Source organism: Phlebotomus papatasi, chromosome 3 (assembly GCF_024763615.1).
Source record: "Phlebotomus papatasi isolate M1 chromosome 3, Ppap_2.1, whole genome shotgun sequence".
In the NCBI taxonomy this organism is placed as follows: domain Eukaryota; kingdom Metazoa; phylum Arthropoda; class Insecta; order Diptera; family Psychodidae; genus Phlebotomus; species Phlebotomus papatasi.
In genome coordinates, this window is record NC_077224.1 from 51,826,913 (window position 1) to 51,851,809 (window position 24,897).

The window sequence follows — 24,897 nt, forward strand, 5'->3', positions numbered from 1 at the left end:
TCCACTTGTTCAAAGTCGCACCCTCCTCTTGACTTTTGAACCTCTTCTTTATTATTTACCATAAATCATCCATGGCCCTTCCTGGGCTTTTCTTGTTACATTAGAGAGCAACAACATTAGATTACAATCTGTCTGCGTGATAAAAACAACACAGACAAAATTGTTTTGATGCTCACAGCAGAAAATCCCTACCATAGCACCTCAGAAGAATGTTTCTGACAGTTGATAACACTTTCTGGCAAGTGTTGCGATGAGATGCCTGTATTAAATGGTGATTTTCTCTAGGGAAGAACACGCAAAAGAGTCAACGGAAAAAGGGGAATGATTTTCACACTTTCCACAGATAAATTCGATGTAAAGGATTTTCCAAAGGGGGGTGGAGATATGAAGAAAAGGGCGGATGAGAGAGGAAATGTCATGATGTTTGAACATAACATCAAATTGCTGTGAAGCCATCAAAGGGACATGGAAGGATGTGGAGGATATTCTGGAGATGAATTTTCAATGATTATGATGGTACTGGGTGTTTTACCGCCTGGTGAGAAAATTAATTATCACTGTGACAAGGAATATAATCACAAAAGTTCCTAAAGACTCCTGCCATCCTGAAAAATTCTTCCCATCATGACTCTTTTTTCCTGTTATCCTTTCTACTAGCAATTGTTGCATGAAATTGAAAGATTCTCCCATGGTGAAAGTTTGCTGTTTTCCCCGCAATTATCATGTGATTTAATTTTTTCCACATGAAACGGAAATAGGATTTCTTTTCAACCAACCATTATGGCCTAAAATAAACACGAGAGAAAACCCTGAAAACCTACAATTAAAATTTTTCTTCAGGCAATAAAAAAAACATTCATATTCATTGTTATATCGTAAATTGAATTTTTGAACCAAAGAATTAGTGCAACGATTTGGCAGAAAATTCTAAGGGTTTCAAGGAAAATTAAAGCATAAACGCTCTAATTAAAAAAAACTAAAAAGATCATATTCAGTTTTACAGTTTACTAAAAGTAAAATATAATTTACAGGACAAAAAAAATCAGAATTGGGTAGGGGAAAGCGCCCAACAAAATCAATGAATTAAATCTAATGAATAGAATATTGTGGTTACCATTAGATTATTTTAGGTTCCTTTATAGGGGAGAGTTGGACAATTTTGGACACGAATAATTCTAGGTAATGGTAATCTCCCGACAGCCTGTACAATTCATACTTAAGCGTGTGCACGATAAAAACCAAACCATCTTATGGTATCCTTGGCATAATGACAAGATGCTAGGTCTAGCCAGAATAATCGAGGAATATTGTGATCACGACAAAGCGGCAGAAAACGGTTTTGAAGGTACTCCTATATGTATATTTCGCGGTTCATTGTGCCCACCATGAAGAAATCTTAACTCTTACGGCCACAGGTGCAAATAGCCATCCACAACACGAATTCTTTGGAAACTTTAAGTAGTTCTTGAATCTGTACTTCTTAGATACAACCGTTGAAGATTTTTTCGTTTCATCATCCATAAGAATACACCTTTAAAAATCCTTGACAAGTTTGCCTTTCAACCTTGGGGCCCTAGTTTTGGCATTGCTTATCACTCACTACCATGCTGCTGTCTCGGTTTTGTAAGTAAGCAAACCATTACTCTTCTTAATCTTTTGCACCAGGCTGGATGAGATCTTTAAGTACATAAGCACATTTTCCCCATTTGGTAGTCAGAATTCCTCGATTCTTACCACATCCTGGTTTTTGAGCAATACTTTTGGTTTCCTTAATTCATAAAATTACGTTCGGGATGGTCCCACGTGAGTTCCCAGTCATTCTTCCTATTTGTGAATACGTGAGATATGGCATATGAAGATGCGTGTCGAGATTTTGTTTAATTTCTCACTGAATAATAAACAATAAGATGGAAATATCACTAAAACAAAGCTAATAAATGACACTTCAATGTTAACAAAAAAATCGTTCCGCACTGTCACAAGGTTTTGAAAGATTGATATGATTTGTACAAATTTTATCGTGGACACGTTTTATATGTTAGTGGAGTCCCATTGGAATATACAGAGAAGTTCTAGTATCTCGGGGTGTTATTCACGAATGATGATAAGACGGACGCAGAACTCTCGTCGCGGATCGGTCAAGCTGCTGCAGAAGCATGGTGAGGAAGGCCGAGCTTAATCGTTCGGCTAAATTATCGGTTTTAACACTTCGTAGAACCCTAACTAAAAGTGTCATGGAGGACCCAAGTGGTAGTCGCTGCCATTTACCTGATTTTAGATAATATTTTGATATTTTTACTTACATTTCAACATTCGGAGCTTTAGTCAGTTCTTTTCTGGTGTCTGAATCAGAAATTTCATCTCCTTGGGTACTGTATCTTAAGATTTTTAACCATTCGATGTTTTCATCTTTATCAGAATCATGGAGTAAGGGAAAATGGTCTGCCTTTGAATGCGACAGCCTTTGAATGTTTAAACTTTTCTCTTATTTTTCAAAGCAAAAATTCTACTTTATGAACAATAGTTAATACTATTAACTATTTTCTATTAACTTCGCTTAACAAAATGGATTTTTAGCTTTGGGAAATAAGAGAAAAATTGAAGCATTCAAAAACTGACGCATAATTCTTGTGAATAATTTGCAAAAACATTTTCAATTTGTTCTTTTAAGGCTTTTATACACTAACAATCAAGAAAATTACATCTGCAGAACGTCAAACTCCCATATAAAATGCATGGCAGCAACTTCCACTTGGTCCTTCTGAGTGCAGTTTTTTGTTTCTGCAATATATTTTACATTATTATTTAATTTTTATTAAAAATTTTATAACGAAAAAATAGCCAGATAAATTCTGCACGCATTCCATCAGACCTTCAGGCGAAATGATATATTCTTCACTATAAACAATTAAATTGAAAACTAAATTGGCAGCGGCTGCCACTAGAGTCCTTCCAAGTGTTAAAACCTGTGTTTATTCCTATTTCCATCTACGGTTATGAGATTTGGGTAATGATCAAAAGTATAAGATTACGATTACAAGTTACCGAGATGAAGTACATCCGAGCGGTTAATGGAATTACGGTTGATGGAACGTAGCCGTTCGTGAGAAGATTCGAGGAGCTCCTTTTTCGTTTTGAGAGATCACAACTTTGGTAGTATGTTCATGTTCAACACACGAATGAAAAACATTCCCTAGAAAAGTCATGCATGCCATTGTAAAGAGACCTTAACCTCGGAGCAGATCTAGGACAAGATGGCTGAATAAAATTCAGGATCTTACCTTAGAGTGCATTAAGATTGAACCTTATCATTCTCCTGATGCGGCGGAAGATCGACAGGCGTGAGGTCTTAACTTTAAAGATTTAAGATCAAACAGTGAGAAAACGTTTCCGCCGTTTTGTCTCTGAGGCTTGTCAACATTACTGAGATGGCAGCGGACGCATGGTACAAAAAGTTATCAGGAACTGCATAAATTATTATTATTTTTTTTATTGTAGGAAATCTGTTGTATGTTTTCAAATCGCCAATACTCACTAACATCTAACTAGTAAGCTCATTTATTGCATTCCATTTTAATCTCAAAATAGATGGTCTTGGATAATATATTTCTGCACAATTGTTAACCAAATTACTTCCGCAAAAGACTTTTCGGTTACTTTTGTTATTCAGTGAAAATAAAAATAGGCCAACCGATGTAGAAATACGTTTTGTTTCTCCTTTTCCGCTTCGTCGAAAGTCATCAAAAGTTTTAGCTCGAAATAACGTTCGAAATATTTGACTTTACGCCGATTTTGATAATATTTTCTCTTATTCTCTTTAATGATTCGAATTTTGAGTGACAAATTCTTTTGTCAGATAGTTACACTACACTGAGAAAAAAAAGAGGGTACGATTAACTTTTTTTCCTCATAACTTTAACACTTTTTAGGTGTAAAAATATATCAACATTTTTTAATGTTAATTTTACACCTTTTTAAGGGTAAAATTAACATAGAAAGGGTAACCTTAACCCCTAATACACCTAAAAAGGGTAATATTTACACCGATTTCGGATCAATACTGCAGGGTAAAATTAACATTTCCGGAATGTTATTTTAACTTTTTCGGATTTCTCTCAGTGTATGTAAATAAAGGGATCTTTTCGTGATTTAATGTTTAGAATTTAAATTCAATGATCGTTAAAACGTGTGCGCCTCCTTAGTAGATAAAATTGTTATCGTTTCACAATAATCATTTATTAATCTGTAAGGAACTGTTTCGACATATTAACCCATTCCTTACCATGGTATTATACATCATACGCAAATTGAGTGATTTTAGATGATTTATTCCAGGGCAATTGATATTCGAGTTTCTGTCGGGAATGGATTTTTAGTTACTTTAGTCCTTCAATTACTTGGAAAAAATGGCCCGACAGAAATGGGAATACATTTTGTTGTTCTTTTCTCGCTTCGTGTGAAGTCATTCAAAAATTTTTGCTCAAAATGGCGGACGGAAAATTCGACACCCGTCGAATTTGTTAAAATTGGTCTTCATCTTCTTTCCTGATTTGAATTCTGATTGTCAATTTGTTTTCTGGGATAGTTACTCTATCTAAATCAATAGAGTTTGTAATAAATTAATGTACAGAATTTAAATTCAGTGACCGTTAAGACGCCTGTTTGAGAGCGGATCCCCGCGTCCCAATAATGGATAAAATTTTTTTCTTTTCAAAAAATTCATCTATTAATCTGTAGGAAACTAATCCCAAAATATGAACATTCTATCTCAAGTATTTCTGGTACATTGACTGAATGGGTTAAGTTTCTATCTCCAGTATTTCTTATTTCTCGTTCATAAGCATAGGGGAAACATGGTACCTCTGAATTGGGGGAGTTTTGAAATTGGGCTTTTTCTTCAATTTTAAATGGAATGGAACTTAAAAGTAATTTAGTTTTACAATTGGTTTGTAGAGCTAAATTATATCATTGTAAGGTTCAGTAACTCAAAAAAGCTTATTTTTAACGCTGCCCCAATTCAAAAGTGCCCCACTTCCCCCTATAGCAAATAAATCATAAAAAATCATCAAGCAGAATTTTTAACAAAATATTTTTTTTCTTTTTATGTCTCTAATCTCCTTTCTTCTACAATTTCCCGTAGAATTTCTGTGGTAACCGTTGTACAATTTTGAGATGGAAAATAAGGAAAACAACTTGTTGTATAGAAATGTTGAAGGGATTCTTATAGAATTACTTGGAAATGTCCCTGTGACTTGACAACGAGACCAAAGAGACAATGACATTCCAATTGTATGGGAGAGAGTGCCATTGACCCCACACCCTCGCCCTTCTGAAATGTCACAAACATAGAAACATCAGCGTGAAAATGTTCAATTGAGTCAATTGAAAATTTTGCACCATATTGGTCAAAAGGTGTGGAAAATTTTTGACAAATTCAATCTCTTGACTGAATTTTCAATATTCACCATCAAAGCTCAAAAATCGTTCATATTTCTTGGTGATTGATATGACATGAGGGAGACGGTGTGGACAGTTCTCCCCGGATTTCAAGGTACAAATGCCTCAATGGAGTCAATCCTGGTGACCGCCCAGTTGGCTCAATCCCACATTCAATTTCAATTTATGCTTTGATGTGTTAAGGTCTCAGCCCCAGTATGATTTCCCGCCACGCAAATGGGATGGCCAGTGACTGGCAAAATAGGGTGGGTGGCTTAAGAGGTTGAGGTTACAGGGCCTTTGGATGGAAATATGCGATTGTAGAGTGGGAAATCAAAGAGGGTTCAGATACCGTTGCGTGGGAAAAACCCTCCTTCAGTAATGTAAGTCATCTGTTTTTTTTCTTCTACCACAAGGGGTGATTGAATTTTCTCCATTTGGAGGTGGTGGAAAATTATCTGCAAAATTGAATGTTACAATTTTCTCTGGCAAACAATCATTACCATTTTCCTTCTAACCCGACGTTATCAAATTCAATCGGAACTCTTGCATGTCAGATGATTCTGGGTGACGGTGAGACCAGTCTAATTACCCAGAGGCTGTTGATTTTTGAGCGCACCGCCAGAGAAACATGATGAGTTCTGGTAGCCAAATTGCATTAATTCTTTATGAGGGTAACCCTGTGTTGATTCACAATTTGTTTACATATACTGCAAACAAAATGAACAATAAAATTCACCCTCTGTGGTTCAGGAATTCTTCTCTAGATCTCCTAACGAGAGACACAGGATATGTTAAACTAATTAAAATATTAACTAGTGAAATACTCTTGATGACATTAGCTCTAGTATTAGTTAACGCTATCAAAACTACCTGAAGACCACTTTAGATTACATTAGGTCACTCTATCGGCAGTTACAGTTGGAATATCCAATTACAACCCCACAGAAATACACCCTTCAGACTCAGACCTAAGCGCCAAGCAAAGTCATGGCTTTATTTTTCTAATTTCTAAAGCAATATTATTAGAAAAATTGAAACAGGTTTAGATACTTAGGATAACTGGTTCATTGGATTTAAAATAAAATCAATAAACTGATTTTTATTTAAAATTTAGAGAGTTTAAAAAACTGGGTTAATCTCCAGTATGTCTCCTTTAAGTGATGTAACTTACATTATTTATGATTACTACATCAAACTTTATAGGATTAGTTTTTTTACCTTAGTAGTTACCTAGTGTTACCCTAGTTAGGGTAATGATAACAGGGTATAGCTTTAACCAAATTTCCGAAGGTCTCCAATTTCAGAAAGAATTTTGCTTTTTAAGGAATTATTGAAGTTAATACATGAATTATCTTCCGATTAAAAAAATTAAGGTTATCTCTTGATGTCTTTTTTATGAGTTAGGATTATTAAAACAGAATATATGATGGCTAGGGGATGTTCGGTCAGAGTTTCTAGGACCTATAGTGCCTAAAGTTCAAAATAGACACAGCCAACTGCTTAGGGATCAGCCGAAAAAATGAGGATCGATATCGATACAGTCAGGGATCGGCCCATAATTTTGAAGATCAGACTGATCTTCTGAATTCGTGAAGTCTAGTGAAATTACGGGGATAAAAATCTTCACTTTAGATCCTTTGGGTAGTTCTCGAAATGTCAATTGGATGAAAAAAACATGAAGAGTAATGGTACGCAATTTTGCTAAATCTTAAAATGCATTAAGATTGAAGTAATGGAAAGGCCAGAGTGCTCTGCATTGATATTGCATTTAAGAAGTCTTTCAGCAATCAAATTGAGCACAAATTTACGCAAAAACCGATAATCTTTGATCCTAAATCCTCGCAGTGGGCTGATCTTTTATTGACAAATTTTTCGATCGAAGTGAGTATTCTCAAGGATCAGCCTGTTCCTATTTTCGGCATAAGATTTAAGATGACTGTCTCTATCGTTCGCTCCTTGTAAAGACAGTTACTCTATTTAATTCGATTCCGAGGAGTGCATTCAGCGACTCCAATCCGCGAGATCTATCAACAGGCTGAAGTATTTGATTTTGTTTCTTTGCTTCTATTGTTTCTTTCTCTTTTTTTTGTCTTAATTATCACGTAAGAGGGATGACTAATAATTATAATTATAATCACACTTGAGATTTTATTTAATACGTATTACACTGATTAAGATTGTAAAAACGTACTAACTGGATAATAGATCTCCAGCAGATTATCCAAAATTTCACTAGTTTAATTTCACTATAGTCAATGTACCGATATAATGATGACCTTCTATTATGACGATCATCAAAAAACGATTAACACTAAACCTATCGACTGTTATTGAACGTTTTTCCTAGTACTTTCGGTCAAATTACAGATCGCGGTAGGTAGGATACTCAAAAAATATTTCTTGGATAAGAGGGAAAAATAAGAAATTAAACACTGAAAATTTTTTAAACATTGCAAATTTTATGAAATTTATAAAGTTTTATAGCGGCATTGTAACTTTTAAATACATGCTAATTTTAAAAAGTTTATAAACCGGTCAATTTTACCGGTCTTGTGGTAGGTTTAGTATTAAAGATAAATTAATAAAAGATTTTTAAAATGAAAAATACTTTTAGTCACACCTATCGAAAGTCTAAGTGTGATAAGACATCACACTTACTAAAATTTTCGCCTTGTGAACTTGTTTTTGTTATTTGGGACGTGGAAGGTTCATAAAAGTTGTAGAATATTTGGTAGTATTTTAGTAAATTAAAGGCCAAATTAATTTATTTACTAAAATTGAATATGTTAGTGGCCATTTTGAATTTTTTACTCACAAAATTAGCTGATTTACTGATAAAAAATGATTTTTCCGACCACAACTAATTTCAAATCCCCCAAAAAATAACAAAATTTAATTAATAATATTAAAACCAATAAAATAATAATAATAATATAACAAAAAATAATATTAATAAAATAATAATGTGTTTTTTGTAAAGAAATTAACATCTTTTGTCAGGGAAGTGAAGGAATCATATTGGTCAGTTAAGATTTAAAATAGTTAGTAGTAAAAGATTCTGAGATATGGGTCAGTAAAAATTGGAAACCGAACAAAATTACTTATAGAACAAGCCTAAAATCAATCAATGCTAAAATGGTTCTTGAGCTTTTAGTTTCCAGTTTTTTTTTAAAGAATATTTAATATTTTTTTTCCTTTTTACAAAATTTCTTTTGCACTATAACTATTTTTTTTCAATAATGCAGACTAGTAATAAAAATCCATAACAATTTAAATATAGTTTAATTCTAAATTATATTAGAAAATCACAAATGAAAATAAATAAAATTTCTAATAAAATATAATAGAAATTAATAAAATTTAATAGAAATTAATAAAATTTAATAGCATCCCTTAAGTTTTTAAAGACGAAAAGGAGGTAGGGTAGAGTCTACACACTTATGGATGTTCTTATGGACAACGCAAAAATCTCAAGTTATTACATTAAACAGATTTCGAAAAATCAAAAAAAATATTAATACATCATAAACTAATAATTTTACAATATTACGGAATCTGTTTTACGTAAGACGTTAAGATTTTTGCACGCTGTCCATAAGTGTATAACATCCATAAGTGTAGGCTCCACCCTATATGGGTTCCTAGACAATCACTGAAAAATGAATATATTCTATACTTTCCATTCAAATTACTTCTTAGTTTTTGATGTATTTGAAAGATTTTGCTTAGTGACATTCCCTCTGTATTCACTGACAGAAAAAAATTGTCTTTAAAATTATTTTTCAAAATAATTGAATGATAAGAGTTGCAGGTGAATATTTCTTATGCAAATGGGGCAAGTTTGGATTTATTTGAGCCTTGGAGTCCCAAATAAATTTTAATAATTTTCCAGTATTATTTTTCAATTCAATTAACTTGAAATTTGAAATTGAAAATAAAGTTCAAATAATCGAATTTCATATTTTACTTTCAAGTTAGGAAGAATTAACTCATGATATTTATATAATATTTTACAATAATTGTTTTATTATTATCGAATTTAAGATACATGATTTCGGAACAATATACTGAGAGACCTTCTACGGAAGGACATTTGATGGCAATCTCATAAGATTAATGCCCGTCACTTTAGAGAGAAATGGACTGACGACAAAAGTCATGATCATTTGCAATAAAATTCAATTGTGAAGTTTAAAATGTATATAGCGTCCTATCGAATAGGAATATCACATACATTTTCATCCTCCTATCGGAAAATTGGTTTCAATTTAAAATCACAACACGTTTATACTTGCCATTCGATTTAGAATGCACTCACATTCCCATTGAATTTTCACCAAATGCCCAATCCAAATGCCATGTTGGAAAGATTCTTTTCCTCCTTCTTCTTTTTTTCGACCAAAAAGGAAAGTCTTTCATTTTGCCATACAAGTCGCACAGAAATGGAGAGATTCGGACAACAAAGGAATGATAAGGATTCTTAAAAAAGAAATCCAATAGTGGTACGACGAAGAAATCCAAACACTTCTTTCACCCTCTATCTTTTTTTTTCGATAAGACTGCAATTTATTCTTCCAACTCTCGATTAAATTCCCACCCTTTCTGGTCTTTAGTCCTCGTGCTGGTAAATTTAGAATTTTATCATTTGGATGGTAAAGGAGACGTGGTGAGAGAATTGCATCAAATGCACCCTGAAAAAGTGCCCCCTCAGAGGGCAAAGAGGTATTTAAAGCGACATAAACAACCAGAAATAATGGTATTACTATCAAATTGAGTGAAAATTTATACCCTTCTGTGAGATTCATTCTCGAGGACCTACGAAAAAAAACTGACGAAAGAGACTGACTTTCACGCGTCAGGAAACATGAATAAGATGGGATCAGATTATGCTAATTAAGGATGTTTTCGATGTTATTTACATGAAGGTATTCACGATGTTCCTTTTCCTCATATTTATGGCTTGATATTAGGGACCTCGCACTTCAATTGCTTCTTATTTTTTTTTCAAGTGAAAAAGAAGAAAATAATTTTTACATATGGAGTATCTCTCACAAACTTTGCATATCAAAGTGAATAAGAGATTTAAAACGTTTCATTTTCATCTACAAATCTTGCTGATATGAATATTAATTGGTATATGAATTGTGTGTGAAAGAAAAAGATTGCAGAGATTTATCAGTCTCGAGCAGTCTCGAGCTTATTGAGGTCATGTTTTTATGAAAGACACAGCTATAGGGTAAGTGTGCCAAATTTCGGCATAGTTGCATGCAAGCGCCAAAGTCTCAAGTTTGAAATGTAATATTTTTATTAGAAATTGGTTTTTTTATTCCTTCTACTTAAGGAGTGTTGCTTAGAACCTTGTAGACAGTTTATCGTCTTTATTTACTCTAAAATCATTCTTAATACATTTTAAAATGAACAAAAATGTAGACATAGCTTTGGTGTCCTATTTCGGCCACCTTCATTCTCATAGTTCCTTGCCCTTCAAGAATTCTTCCAATGCCTTTTTCACGTCATCTTGTTTGTCGAAGCTACATTTTTTGTTATTCTTTTGCATTGTATAATCTCTAGAGTGTGTAAGAACTAAAAATTCATGGAAATTCGAAGAACAAAAAAGGTGGCCGAAATTGCAAGCTGGCCGGAATTTGGCACACTTACCCTATGCATTTTCTAATCACATTTTTAAAATTTTTAAATTTAATATCTGTTTACATTTTATGAATAAAATATTAAAAAAAGATATCAAATTGGTATAATTGGTCACAAAGGTCCTTAAGGCTGTAAGATTTTCAATCTCTAATTTTAAAATATAGATAATGCATTTAACTTCACATTCCTTACGTTCTGCAGACATTGTCAGTGCATAAAATATCTCCCTATAGGCTTTGTACATAATAATAAACAAGAGAAAAACATTTTTTTAGTAAGTCGCTTGCATTGAATACTCAATAAGCAAAGTGGATTAGTACACGCTCTTATGATTCAAGTTTACAGGATTCGAATCCCGTTTAGGTCTTCACCAGGAATTTTCCTAGTGTTAAAGGTATTTGAATTGAATCCTCGTAATCTACACTGTCCTTAATTCCACAAGGACTGACCACTCCATTCCTGTATAATGGAAAAATACCGCTTGCGGGGAGGCCTACTTCCTTTGTGGAATCTTGATTGTGAATTTAGTAATTTAGATAGTAATTTAGTGGAAAAGCGTCCCTGGTTCTGCGAAGAGCTCGAACTTGTGAATTTGTAAATCACTCGAAAGATCCCATAAAATAATTTTAAGAGTAATATACTCAAAATAATACTCAAAATATTGCCTAAAATAACTCTGCACTAATATAAATGAATTTCGAATAAAAATTAGTTATCGGTTATGTACCGGTTTATTACCGGTTCAAAACCGATTGAAACCGGTTTAGTTTTGTCGGAAATTCCAAGACCTTTTCAAAGACCCCAAACATTACCTCATTCGCCTGATAAATGCGCTCTCTAGAGCCTTTTTAACTCTCGACCTTGAAAAACCATTATTAGGAATAATTCAACGGTTTTTTCACACATGATCAATTGTCCGCCTGGGTGATCTCTAAAACATATCCAAAAATGAAAAAAACGCATGACGCGTTGGAGCCGTCGACTTGCATCGTAGAGCAAGTGATCTACCACTTAACCCATTGAGTGCCAAATAGTCCGAGTAGAATAATATAGGAATATCATAGGAATTTTCTTGACCTCAACTCAGCTAGTTGCTCATTATTTTTGATCGTATCGTGCTACATTTAGGGAAAGTGTGCCTAATTTCGGAATAATTGCATGCAAGCACCAAAGACTCAAGTTTGAAATGTGATATTTTAAATACGTATTGAATTTTTTGTCATTTCTTTTTAAGGAGTGTTGCTTGGAAAATTGCAGACAGTTTATCGTCCTTACTTTCTCTAAAATTATTTTTAATACATTTTAAAATAAATAAAAACGTAGACATAGACTTTGCTTTTCCGGATATTTTTATAAGTCTCTTTCACGTAATATCGTTCGTAGAAATGACTACTTTTTGTTATTTTTTGCATTGTATAATCTCTATAGTATGCAAAAACTAAAACTTCATGGAAATTTGAGGAACAAAACAAGTGGCCGAAATTGCAAGCTAGCCGAAATTTGGTGCACATAAGGTAAGCGTGTCAAGTTTCGGCATATTTGCATACAAGTGCCAAAGTCTCAAGTTTGAAATGTAATATTTCTAATACAAATTTAATTTTTTTGTTACTTCTTCATAAAGAGTGTTGCTTGGAACCTTGTAGACAGTTTATCGTCTTTATTTTATCTAAAATAATTTTTAAGGCATTTTAAAATGAATAAAAAAATATAGACATAGTTTTGGTGGCCTATTTCAGCCACATTCATTCTCATAGTTCTTTGCCCTTTCAGAATTCTCCCAAAGTCTTTTTCACATCATCTCCTTTTTTTAAGCAACATTTTTTTTGTTATTTTTTCATTGTATAATCTCTAGCTAGAGTATGAAAGAAATAAAAATTCATAGAAACTTGAGGAACAAAAAAAGTGGCCGAAATTGCAAGCGTGCCGAAATTTGGTACAAATATCCTATTTTGAATTTTTGTCGTATTAATTAAATTATACCGTTTAATAAGTTTATAATCAACTCTTCATAATTACTAACCCTTGTAAGGCTCACCCTTGTAAGGCTAAGTGCCAGTCCTTTCGCTGTGTAAAAAAGAAAGAAGAAAATTAGCTCCTAACCAAATTCAAAACTGATGCATAAGAAAGTAGAGGAATTAGTGGCAAAAATCCTAAAGAAAAGACCAACCAATTACCACTGAGGAAGACACGATAAATGTCGAAAGCTCTGGTGAAATTGTGTGTTTGATTCATAGGATTTGATCAACAAATTCCAACGCTCACCGGAAGGACAGATTGTCCTGAAAAACCTAGCTCTTGTAAGGCTCAAGAATTGAATTGAATCAAATTGAATTTTATTTATATTCCGGTTCTCCTTTACAACACCCATCCGGTCGTCGCCGTTGTAGCGTTGATACTAATCTCCAAGGCAAAAAAGAATTGATAAATTGCACAAAAATAAGTGTAACACGACTTGTGACCCATTGGTACACTAACTAAGTATCAGATAACGTTGTGATCAAATAGGGGTGTGCTCACAGAGGGAATAATTTCAGTTTAAATTTAGGTTATGAAATTCTGGAACATTCCTTATTATATTTTCTTCTTAATATTAATTTATAAAACAACATTGTCTCGATCTAAAAACCGTTTTTATAAGAAATTGTGTTACGGTCAAGGTTACGATTGAAGAATGCATAAGAATCCCAGCAATTCTGAGTAACTTAAGTCTAATAACATTGTAGATGATTCCAGTTCAGATTCAGGAGGTCGTCCTATTTAAAATATCTATAACCTATTCCGTAAATTAAAGCTAAAAGAGGTTTCCAATAGTGAGATTTGATGCTGGAGAGGAAGAATCCCATGAGCTATTCATACTGATCACAATAATAAACAAGAAATATATTGTGGAAGAGGGAGATTATTGACAATGAAGCCCCCTGCCGATGTGACAATCATCAAAGTCGTGTAAGAGTCAAAAATGTGCGAACATGCAGAGATGCATTTTATTATTTATTATTATTGTAATGCGTCAACGTGTTCGATCTCAGAAGAATATTCATCGACGGGGATCATTGTCGATCCCCTCATACCATTTAATCTCATATAGGCCTTCGATGCCTTCACTGTTATTGTTTTCTGCTGGGCTCTTCAGGAAATTGCTTTAGAAAATATCCGGGGAAAATTGAATTCCTTCTCAAATGATATTATAAGATTTTTTCCATCATACCCTTAAGACATTTATTGTATTGTACATAATGAAAAGGAATTTATAAAGAAATCACTGCTGTGATTCTATTTATGGGTGGTCCGCGGTATTAATATATTCACATCAGATCCTGCATTCAACTTCCAATCTAATTGCAATATTTACACACTTGAAGGAATTTCCTTTAAAAAAATCTATGAAGCCGTATTGAGCAAGAAGTCACAAGTAATATGTTCTAACTAGCACACATATCCTTACACAAAAACACAGCACATAACCAGAAGTTAAATCACATTAAGTGTGGTATAAAAGTTTAATTATATTTTTTTTACGAGATTTGGAGGGTGAAATGGCCGAAAGATAGCGTAAAATGTGGCTGAATTCGATGGAGGGATGATAGTGGTTTCTCCTCCGGAACCCCCCATGTGGATGTCCCCAGCATCCGTGAGAGATTCTCCTCATTCGGGATATTAACGGTGAATGTGGTAGAAGCAGTAGCTGAACAGTAGGAGTCGTCTGCGATGTAGTCAGCATCCCTTTGGCACCGCCCATTAGGCTCCTCCCTTTGCACACACTTCTCTATCTCAGAGTGTCCTTTCCAAGTACAGATATTCTATCCCTCGTCTATCTATTTGGATACTCACACACCAAATCTGTCCCGATTCATCTGACACTGACGATTGCCAACCGATGATGGTGGTGGTAGGGGCCCTAAATGCGGCTTCTTTTCTCTCCCGTTTGACAATTAAATCAAAACAATTTCAGTCTACCCTTAGCATCCGGCAGACAGACACTGTGCTTTATCTCTTCACAAGGAAAATAGTGAACCTATTTCGTCTGCAACTTTCAATTTGCATAAAACTATTCCATAACAATTTTTAAAAAATCTACCACTTCTGTCGGGGGTTATAGTGACTTTTTTTAAAATTAATTTTATAAAATAAAAATTATAAAAAGTGCTTAAATGACCCTGGGGACAATCTGTGAATAGCTATGATAAATAATGAATTTTGTGGTTGCGTGCAATTAAGTTAGTTGTACACGACTAGTAGGATTTCACAAAAAGAGTTTTAGTGAATGATTGAGTGAAAGTCTCACAAGAGAATTTTAGTGCAAAATTTTGAATATGATCCAAACCAAATGCTAGAAAATATTAGAAAATGTCAGGTAAATTTTAATAATTTATTTTGTATTATTAATGAAATTATTGTGTAAAAATAATTCGGTTATTTAATTGACATGTTAATCTTACATTGCTGTAGAGGTGTCATGGCATTACAGGAATAGAAAATTGCTAAATTTTGGTTAGGATACAAACTAAATATTATTAATACTTTTTTTTAAATCTAAGATAGTAACCGGGAAATAAAATAGAGCTTTAATTTCGTCATGTTAATTTAGTTTAACGGGTTTAATGAACTAGTTCAGAACTAAGATTTAGTTGTATGTGCAAAAAATCTAAGACTTATTAATGGAGCAATAATGTTTGAAATAATTGTCATAAGAGAACTATTATTGAGATTAGATCCGAAATATTTTGAAAAAAGAAACGAGTTAATTTGAGTGATAGGGGTTAGGAATAAGTTGAACTTGGTCTCTAAATTGACTATACTGATTCAAAAAAATCACTTTTGATCATTGGAAAATCCCTAGGAGGAATCACAAATTTATTTAAAATAAATTAAACACTCATGGGAAAGCAATGCAATCATGAAACTACTCTAAAATAATCGGTATGCAGTTTAAACAACTGTTTTTTTTTTAATTCATGAAAGCTCATTTAAATGAGAATAGGGTATGTGTACCAAATTTCGGCATAGTTGCATGCAAGCGCCAAAGTCTTATGTACATTTCAATAATACAAATTTTATTTATTTGTTACTTTTTTATAAGGAGTGTTCCTCGGAACACCTTTAATACATACTAAAATGCATGAAAATGTAGACATTAGATTTGTGGCCTATTTCGGCCACCTTCATTTTCACAGTTCCTTGCCCTTCTGGAATTCTTCTAATGTCTTTTTTAGATCATCTTGTTCGTCGAAGCGACAATTTTTGTTATTTTTTTCATTGTATTATTTCTAGAGTATGCAAAAATTGAAAATTCAATGAAATTCGAGGAACAAAAAATGTGGCCGAAATTACAAGCTGGCCGGGTTTTGGCACACTTACCCTATATTGATTATAAATTTCTTTTTCAAAAATTCTAGAAGACTTTCTATTTTAGTTAAGACACACTTAGGGGATTTGTAAAATACATTTGTGAGGTTTTATCTCAGGAGCGAACCATTAGAAGTGATTTTTCTAGGCCCATTATTACATAGTAAAGTGTAGGAGTGGTGGGGCTACATAGAAAACGCAGTTCTTCAAGTATTTCTAAAAGCGGTTGGACTTTAACGTTTAACGTAATGTTATTTAGATAGACAAAACAATTATGGGTTTATATTAATTCATAGCAAAGCCCAACTTTTTACTTAAAAAAAAGAAGCGAAAATAGCGTTTTCAATATAAATCCAGCTCAGTGTAGCCCCATCTTCCTCTATCTCTAAATACTCTTTTTCTAAATGGAACTTGAAATAATATTACATCGAATTTGATAGAACTTTGTTTCTACATTTTATATAAAGGAACATCTTGCTTATATATTTAAAACAAAAGATATTTATCTTTCTTTTTTTAGAATATAGACTATTTTAACATAGAAGAGAGATGAAGTATAAAATATTTCTGATAAATTTTCAATTATTACTGGTATGAGTTCAATACTTTTAAAGAGCCTAACTTATTTTCCAGGTAGTTTAAATTTCTTTATTTTGATATATATTGTTAAAATTATAAGAAAAAATTGAACTCCGTAAGATATGTTAAGAATTTAAAGATTGATTCGGACTGATTTGTGAATAAAAAAAACCTTTGTTTGAAGTATAATTATTCATTGATGTGTTTTTATAGGCTTTTGCTATTGACAAAGACAGCTTAATAAATTGAATTCAAAATTGTTCAATACATAATAATATTTGTAAATAACTTTTTAAAAATTTAAAGGAAATATCAAAATTATCTTTAGGATGCTAACAGTAGGGTTAAAGGAACACCTATTGACACTTTAAGAACTCGTGCCAGGACCTATTGACACCCTACTCTATACCATTTGGAACCATTTTAATGAAAAAACGCCATATTACTAACATTTTATTAGATACATTAAATAAATTTCAACATTTTGACACAAAAGTGTCAATAGGGATTCCCTGTCGAAGAGGTGTTTCTTCGACACTATATACAGGAAAATGGGGAAGAATTTATCAGGGGTGTAGAATTAGACAGTGGAGTTTTAGAATTTTCCTTGGAAAGAATACCGGGCAAACTACTACTTATTCAGAGTAAAGTAAGATAGGGTAATTTGCAATCATGTCTATCTTGGAACTTTGAGATTCATGGAGTAAGGGGAAAGTACTCTCCTTTCGAACGTTCATGCCTTCGAATAATGCGAATTTCTTTTGTTTTTCGTAAAATATTTACACAAAATTATCACCGAATTATAAACAATTGATGATAAGTATACAAATATTTAATAGAAACGTATAAGTCTCTTAGGAAAACTAAAAGAAAATTCACATTATTCGAAGGCATGGACGTTCGAAGGGAGAGTAATTTCCACTAATTTGGAATCATGTCTATTTTGGAACCTTGAGATTTCAGTTTTAGATGGTAAATGAAAAGAGAACAAAGATATGCTCTCGAATACTTTTTCTCTTTGACCATATGAAATAGTGAGAAAATTTCAAAATTCCAAAATATGCATAATTCCGAATTACCCCATCTTACCCTATTTAACTCATTTTCTATTAATTTAAATAATTATCAGTCTTATTCAAATATGTTGTTCACAAATTATACGTAAAGACTTTTTTTGTTGTCTAAATCTGTCCCGGTGTCCCATATTTCACAGAAAAATTAGTTCTAAATTATTTTAAGATTCCCGAATATTAACTTCTCTATTAAAAGAAAATCAATCTTATGTCCCTGCCCATGGTAGGGATTCTGTAAGTGAAGTGATCGATTCACTTGTATTTTGAAATGGTGAGATTTTGTCAAAAAGAAATTTCAAAACTATTCTTACAGTTATTTTAGTTAAATGATACATCATACTATTTTTGCCAACTTGGTGAATAGTTCATTTTCCTGGTAAATTAATCACTTTACTCACAGAATCCCAATCCGACAGTCTGATAATTTTTCTTTAAATATAAATTAATACTTTCTCTGTTCCGAAAAAAAGTCGTACATTTTTTCATAAAAAATTAACTAGAAAACGTATGACTATTTTTCGGAACGGATGGAGTAACAAATAGTATTTATAGTAATTAAATTCTTTGATCTTTAGTAATTCTAACGAAATAGAAATCAGTTTTTGCGAAGGTTGTCTTTGTGTTTTGTTATTATTATATTTTTGGTAATTTAGAGAAAGAACTAAGTAGCTGATAAAACATTGCAATTTTTTTTTGATTTTTGATATTTAAAATGCATAAAGTTAACGTCTCATTTTTATTTCATTTCAAATAGTAAAGCTTTACAGAAAAATTCCTATTATAAAGCATTAAAAATGTTGATAAAGAGACCTTTAGATTCCTAATCCGAAATCGTCCGTTGTATAAAAGAAATCTTCAGAAATATTTGAAATTTAATAGATAGTTGTAATACAACCCATGCAGTGAATCCGTTTTAGTCTTCCTTAAGGATTATACCACTCCTAGAGAAATATGACACGATATTCAAGTCACACGCAATTATATTTATAGCACTATTGCAAAGGAAGAGGCATAACTTGGTTTTGTTTTTTTACAATTTTCAGAAAATACGAAGAAACATTCGATGCAATATCAATAAGACTACTAATAAAATATTGGAAAGAAGCTCTAATTCTCATAATTTCTATGAACCTAAAAATATTAGAAAATCGATTTATGCCACTTTTGCTGCAATTGTGCGATATTTCGAAAATGTGCTATTTTCTTTGAACTCTATATCTGTTATTTTGTATAAGAGCATAATCCATTAATTGTTCAGGTGGTGATGTATATTGTCTTCTTAGTAACAAAACTACACAAGAAATTCATCATCGCTTTAGACATAACAAATCTGGAGATTAATTACATAAAGTTTATATTACTAAAGATTTTTTTTTAAGTATTTGCAACTTGATCTTCTTGGTTATATTTACACATTGTTAAAGTCATATAAATAGTCGATCGAGTGGATGCATGATCCCGACATATTCTCTAATATTCAAACATAAAATATTTTTCGTATTCCTCTCTTATCAGTTGTTGAATATCGATGATTCACTTTCATATCTCTCAGTCGATTTACATCTGTAACTGAAAGATGCAGTATAGATCGATTCTTTGTGATTTATTTGGAGAACTGTTTTGTGCAATTGAAGGAGAAAAAATTGTTACAGAAGCTTCTCATTGAGAAGTATTTTTTCCCCATTTAGTATTGTCAAGAAAATTGCATCAGATGCATCTTTAGATCGTCTCTGTTCACCTGTATAAATAATATTGCTATTCTTAAGACAATTGCGATTCAGACTCTCTACTAATCATTCTCATTTTGCTCAGGTAGCAGTGGTGACGAGCTTGAAAGTGGTCGGGGACTCACTTCAAGCCTTGACGTTCCACCTGGACTGCAAGTGATCCCATTGAGTCCATCTGAAGAGACCAAGGAGCACCTTAAGGTTATTATCTCTCATTAATAAATTGTTGATTATAAATTCACCTGATAACATTTTGATTTATTAGGTGAGATCGAAAGATCAACTTTTTGCTGAAATGGCTCGACATTTGGGCCCACCTCAAGAGATTGAAATGCGAAATGGTGCAGTGTATGCTAAGAATTTAATTCATCGGAATACGCAATATGGACCCTTCATTGGACGATGGACAAATGAGCCATCTGATAAGAGATTTGCGTGGGAGGTGAGTTTTATCAGACATTTTAATTTTAATCAATTTTTCAAGTGATATGACTCTTTTTGGTGATTGAAACTCTTCAAATGTAACGTGTGCAGTGCAGTTTTAGTTGCGTTCAAGGTTGCGTTCATACGAGATTAAAGCCCCAATATACTCACGTGGATTTTTATTAATTTTCATAAAAAACCACTATCCCATCAGAGATAAAGAAAGCTCTAGAAAACCTCAATTTTGAGGGAAAAGAAACATTTTCTAATAAATACCAATACTTCTAGAAATTGATTAATTTTTGATTTTGTCTTTAATAATATTACCTTTGTCCCGAAATAAGTCGCACGTTTGCTGGTACATTTTATATGAAAGAATGTGCGACTTATTTCGCGACAGACGCAGTATATTATACTATTAAGGAATTATTTTCTAATATCAATATGTCTTATTTTTTAGCGAAATATAAAACAAACCCAAGTGATAAATTCCAAATACGGATCTCAGATTGAAAGTTTAATCACGTTTGAAAGGCCTCCCATTTATAGTAACTTGTATCGTCAGTAATTTTAAAATCCTGAAGATTTAAGTGTTTTATCCTTCAAATCTGTGATAAGGAATACTTAGAGATTTAATTTTAGTGTCAAAATTAAAGATTTTCTATTCTGGGTTAGAAGTTAGTGACTCTTGATTTATTCCAATTATGAATTAAAATTTCCCATTTTTCAAGATTTATAAGGTCCTCTATATCAGCTTTAAAATTTTAACTGCGTTATTATGAAGTTTTAAACATTAAAGTTCACGAGCTTGAAAAAATTTGACACTATAAAATTAGAGATCCTTTTGGAACAACATGAATCATCTTTATATGCGATTTACAATTTTTACGCTCCAAGATTTATTTCAGATTTGGAGGGTTATTCTAGCAATTTAAAGTCAAATTATCTACAAAAAATACAAATTTTATAAAATTATAAGACTAAAACCTCGTGGTCGAAAAGATTCCCAGATAAAACTATTAATCGTATTTACTGCTATTTTTTTTACGAACAAAGATATATCGTATTCAGTCAAAGAAGCTTTTTAAAATAGAATTCCATGATTTATAGCTACATATTCTTTTTTTTAAAATACATATTTTTTGAATAAAAAAATAAAATGAACTTAACAAGGTAAAATATGGAATTCCGTACAATGCCTAATATAGTTCTTTCCACAGAGAGTTAAGCCGTATTTCCAAAAGTCTCGAAATTTTGAATAAAAAGCAATTTTTGTGATTTTTCAAGATTTATCACATCTAAGCTAAAATTTTCCGAAGTTAAAAATCAAAGAAGTTAAGCCATATAGCAAAACCTCAGGTCGGAAAACCGTGAAACCCCGGTTTTTGGCAAATTTGATTTTTATAACGTTACTAAGTAATAATTTAGTAATTTATGACATCCTAGAGTACCTTTAATATGATTTAATAGATTTTGTTTTTCAAATTTTAGAAGAAGTTTTAAGAAACTTGGTTTATCTCGTAAAGTTTTACTAATTTTTTTACATTTATTTTTTTGTTTTGTTTTTTTTTTCCTTTAGCAAAGAATTAAGGGAATTAAACGGACCGATCGTGAATGGAAGGAAATACTGCTTTCAAGATTTACACTTTAATTCTTAACGATGATTCCAAAATGAATGTTCTCTTCGTAATATTTCGAATTAGGAATTAGACGTAAAAGACGTAAAAGCGTTGTCACATACGAAAATTCTGGATCAAATCACTTAAATAATTTTTCGAGGGCAAAGTTTGCGTGTATTCGTATTAGTTCGTATATTTGTATCTCCACAAGTTATCACACGACTGTGCTTTTTTTCTAGACTTTTAAACCTTCCAGTACGATTGGGACACCGTTGTGTTAAAAATAAAAACATTTTTTTAGGCTATAGAAGTTCATTTTGACCTCTAAATAGTCCGAAAAAATGATTCTTATTTTGGCACCACCGATTGAAATTGCTTGCTCTCACGATTATAAAAATTACAAATATAGGAAAAGACTTGATTTTCGAAAAAATAGAAATTATTTTATTGGTTTTAATTATAAAAGTTTCCCAATAACCAATTTATGATTTATGATAAACCACAGTTGTTTCAAATTGCTTCCTGAATCTATCGCATCCAATAACAAGTTTTGAATTGAATTGAGCAAATTCAATAAATTCAGCTCATTTGCAGTGTCAGCTTTCCTTTTTTTTGTTAAAAGATCTAAACCAAAAAAACTGCACAAATCCCTTTACAAATGACTGATTCCTTTATGCGTGAATGAGGGAAAATAATGATCGGAAGTCTGTTGGTTTAGTGATAGAAAGTCGAATTGCAAATTCGAAATAAGAACAACATCAAACACCATCTCGAACGAAAAGTTCCCTCATCATCCGGGGAAAATAATAGGTGATGAGGAAAATTGCAACCACATCATCATTTCCACTGGTTGGCCTTTTCTCAGATATATTTCCGGTAATCCGACTGGTGCTAACAAATGTTTCTAACTTTTATCCACCCCTCCGGCTCACACCCTCATGTGGTTGATTTTGCATTGAATGTCGCGTACACAACTAGCCCACGGGACGAGACCACAGATTTCAATTGTATTCTTTGTATGCTCAGCTATATTGTGGCGTTTGCACAACAAACTGCTAAATGACGATTGGGACAGCCATAAGGTAATAAGTATTAGCAATTTTCTCTACAATTTTCGAGATAGTCCAATCTCATGGAAAGTACTTCCCATACATCCCCGAACTCACTTCCCCAATCAATTGTTCCATCGTTATTGAGCAGAGGAAAATTGACATTGTTACGTTTTCCACACGGACCACCGTATCAGCATTTTCTCTTGTCTTTCCTCCCCATCGATTTTCAACCACAATAAGCAATATAAAAAGCAACACATTGTATGCTATTGCTAAATTGGTTTTGGTCATATTTTAGAATTTGCGATGAATAGCATTTTGAGTTTTGCAACTTAGTTATAGAAAGGATTAGATATTTTTCTTAATCTTAATTTATTAAAATAAATAATTGTCAAGGTTTATAAGAAGAATGTCTCTTTTATTACTGCAAAAATTCAAAACCCTAATTGTGTAAGGGAGGGTTGGGCAGTTAAAGGATTGCATGATTTTTGAAAATATAATATTTTGGAGCATATTGGTAGGAGAAAGTGTCCATGCTTTGTACGGTCCCAAGCTTCGTATTGACAAAATTTTTCCTATGTTTTGCAATAAATTTGACCCATCGCACCCATATTTTGAAAACTAGGGTAAAGTACCCAATTTTTAAAATATATTACGTAGTCACATTTACTCAGAAACATAGCAAAAATTTAGTCGTTATGCAGCTTGGGACCGTTCAAAGCATGGGCACTTTCCCCTACTATGCATAAATACAAATTAATTCACAAAATCAAAAAAAAAACTTACGGAATCTGTGTTAAATCCTAATTAAAATAATCTGTATGTTTCCTATCTCCACCGCCCGAGGGCGCAACTAGTATGGAAAGAATTTGGAGAATTTGGATCTCGGTCAAAATCCCATAAACTAAAATCCCGAAAGCCAAAATCCCGAAAGCCAAAATCACGAACGCCAAAATATCAAAAGTCAAAATCCCGAACGGGCCAAAATTCCGAAAGCCAAAATCCCGAATTCTTAAAAGTGTCATAGCTACTCCCACGATTGCATCTGCCCTTGCTGGAGGCAAAGGGAAATCTTCTGTGTACTGAGAAATTATTCTAAACATTTTCCTCCATATAATTTCATCCCTTTCACGATTTTGAACATTCGGGATTTTGGCGTTCGGGATTTTGGCTTTCGGGATTTCGGCCTTTTCGGGATTTTGGCGTTCGGAATTTTGGCTTTCGAGATTTTGGCTGCCACCGTTTTCAACTATAAGATAGCTTTAATTGGGAAATTCGGTCATTTTGGATTGTAAACGATGAAAAAGACACTGATTGACGTTACTGCTCTCCTCTGCTTTATTTTATTTATTTATTTATTTATTTATTTATAAAGGAGAGGAGAGCAGGAAGGTCAATCCGTGTCTTTTTCATCGCTTTCAATCCAAAGTGACTGAATTTCCCAATTAAAGCTATCTCATAGTTGAAAAACCTAAAATAAACTTCTAAAATAAATATTTTAAATGAATGAATGATTATTTTTATTTATTTATTTTTAAATGACTATTACTGCTCTCCTCTCCTTTATTTTCCTTACTAAGGAAAATAAAGGAGAGGAGAGCAGTAAAGTCAATCCGTGTCTTTTTCATCGTTTACTATGAGATAGCTTTAATTGTGAACCACGAGCATTGATTTTCTTTGGTAGTCTTAAGAAGGAATCGTCAAGAATACACGAAGATTTCGAAATTATTGATCAATCAATTATAACATAAATAGTTACAAATCTGGGTAGATAAGAATCGCTGCCTATTGAAAACATCTCGTAATAAGATTGTAAAAATCAATAGGGAAAAACGTAATAACTCAGATATAACTCAGTCTTAACATTAAGTGCTTAATTAAGGCCTTTGTAAAAGTTCTTTATTAAGAATTTTGTAATAAGGATATGAAAAGTAGTACTTCTAAGTAGTTACTCTAGCTGTTAAAAAAACATTTTTTTAAATTTCTTATG

At 32.5% G+C, this 24,897-nt stretch overlaps 1 protein-coding gene across 3 annotated transcripts in view; it reads left to right on the forward strand.

Annotated features, from left to right (window-relative positions):
* Positions 1 to 24,897, forward strand: part of LOC129807225 (transcription factor hamlet-like) — a 131,124-nt gene that overhangs the window by 47,129 nt on the left and 59,098 nt on the right. For 2 of the 3 annotated variants that reach the window (XM_055856344.1, XM_055856343.1), the window contains exons 2-3: positions 19,899 to 20,014; positions 20,079 to 20,255. In XM_055856344.1, coding sequence (XP_055712319.1) covers positions 19,899 to 20,014; positions 20,079 to 20,255 — 293 coding nt within the window. Of the gene's footprint in view, positions 1 to 15,272; positions 15,443 to 19,898; positions 20,015 to 20,078; positions 20,256 to 24,897 lie in introns of those variants that run through there. The other variant, XM_055856345.1, reaches the window with a different exon arrangement.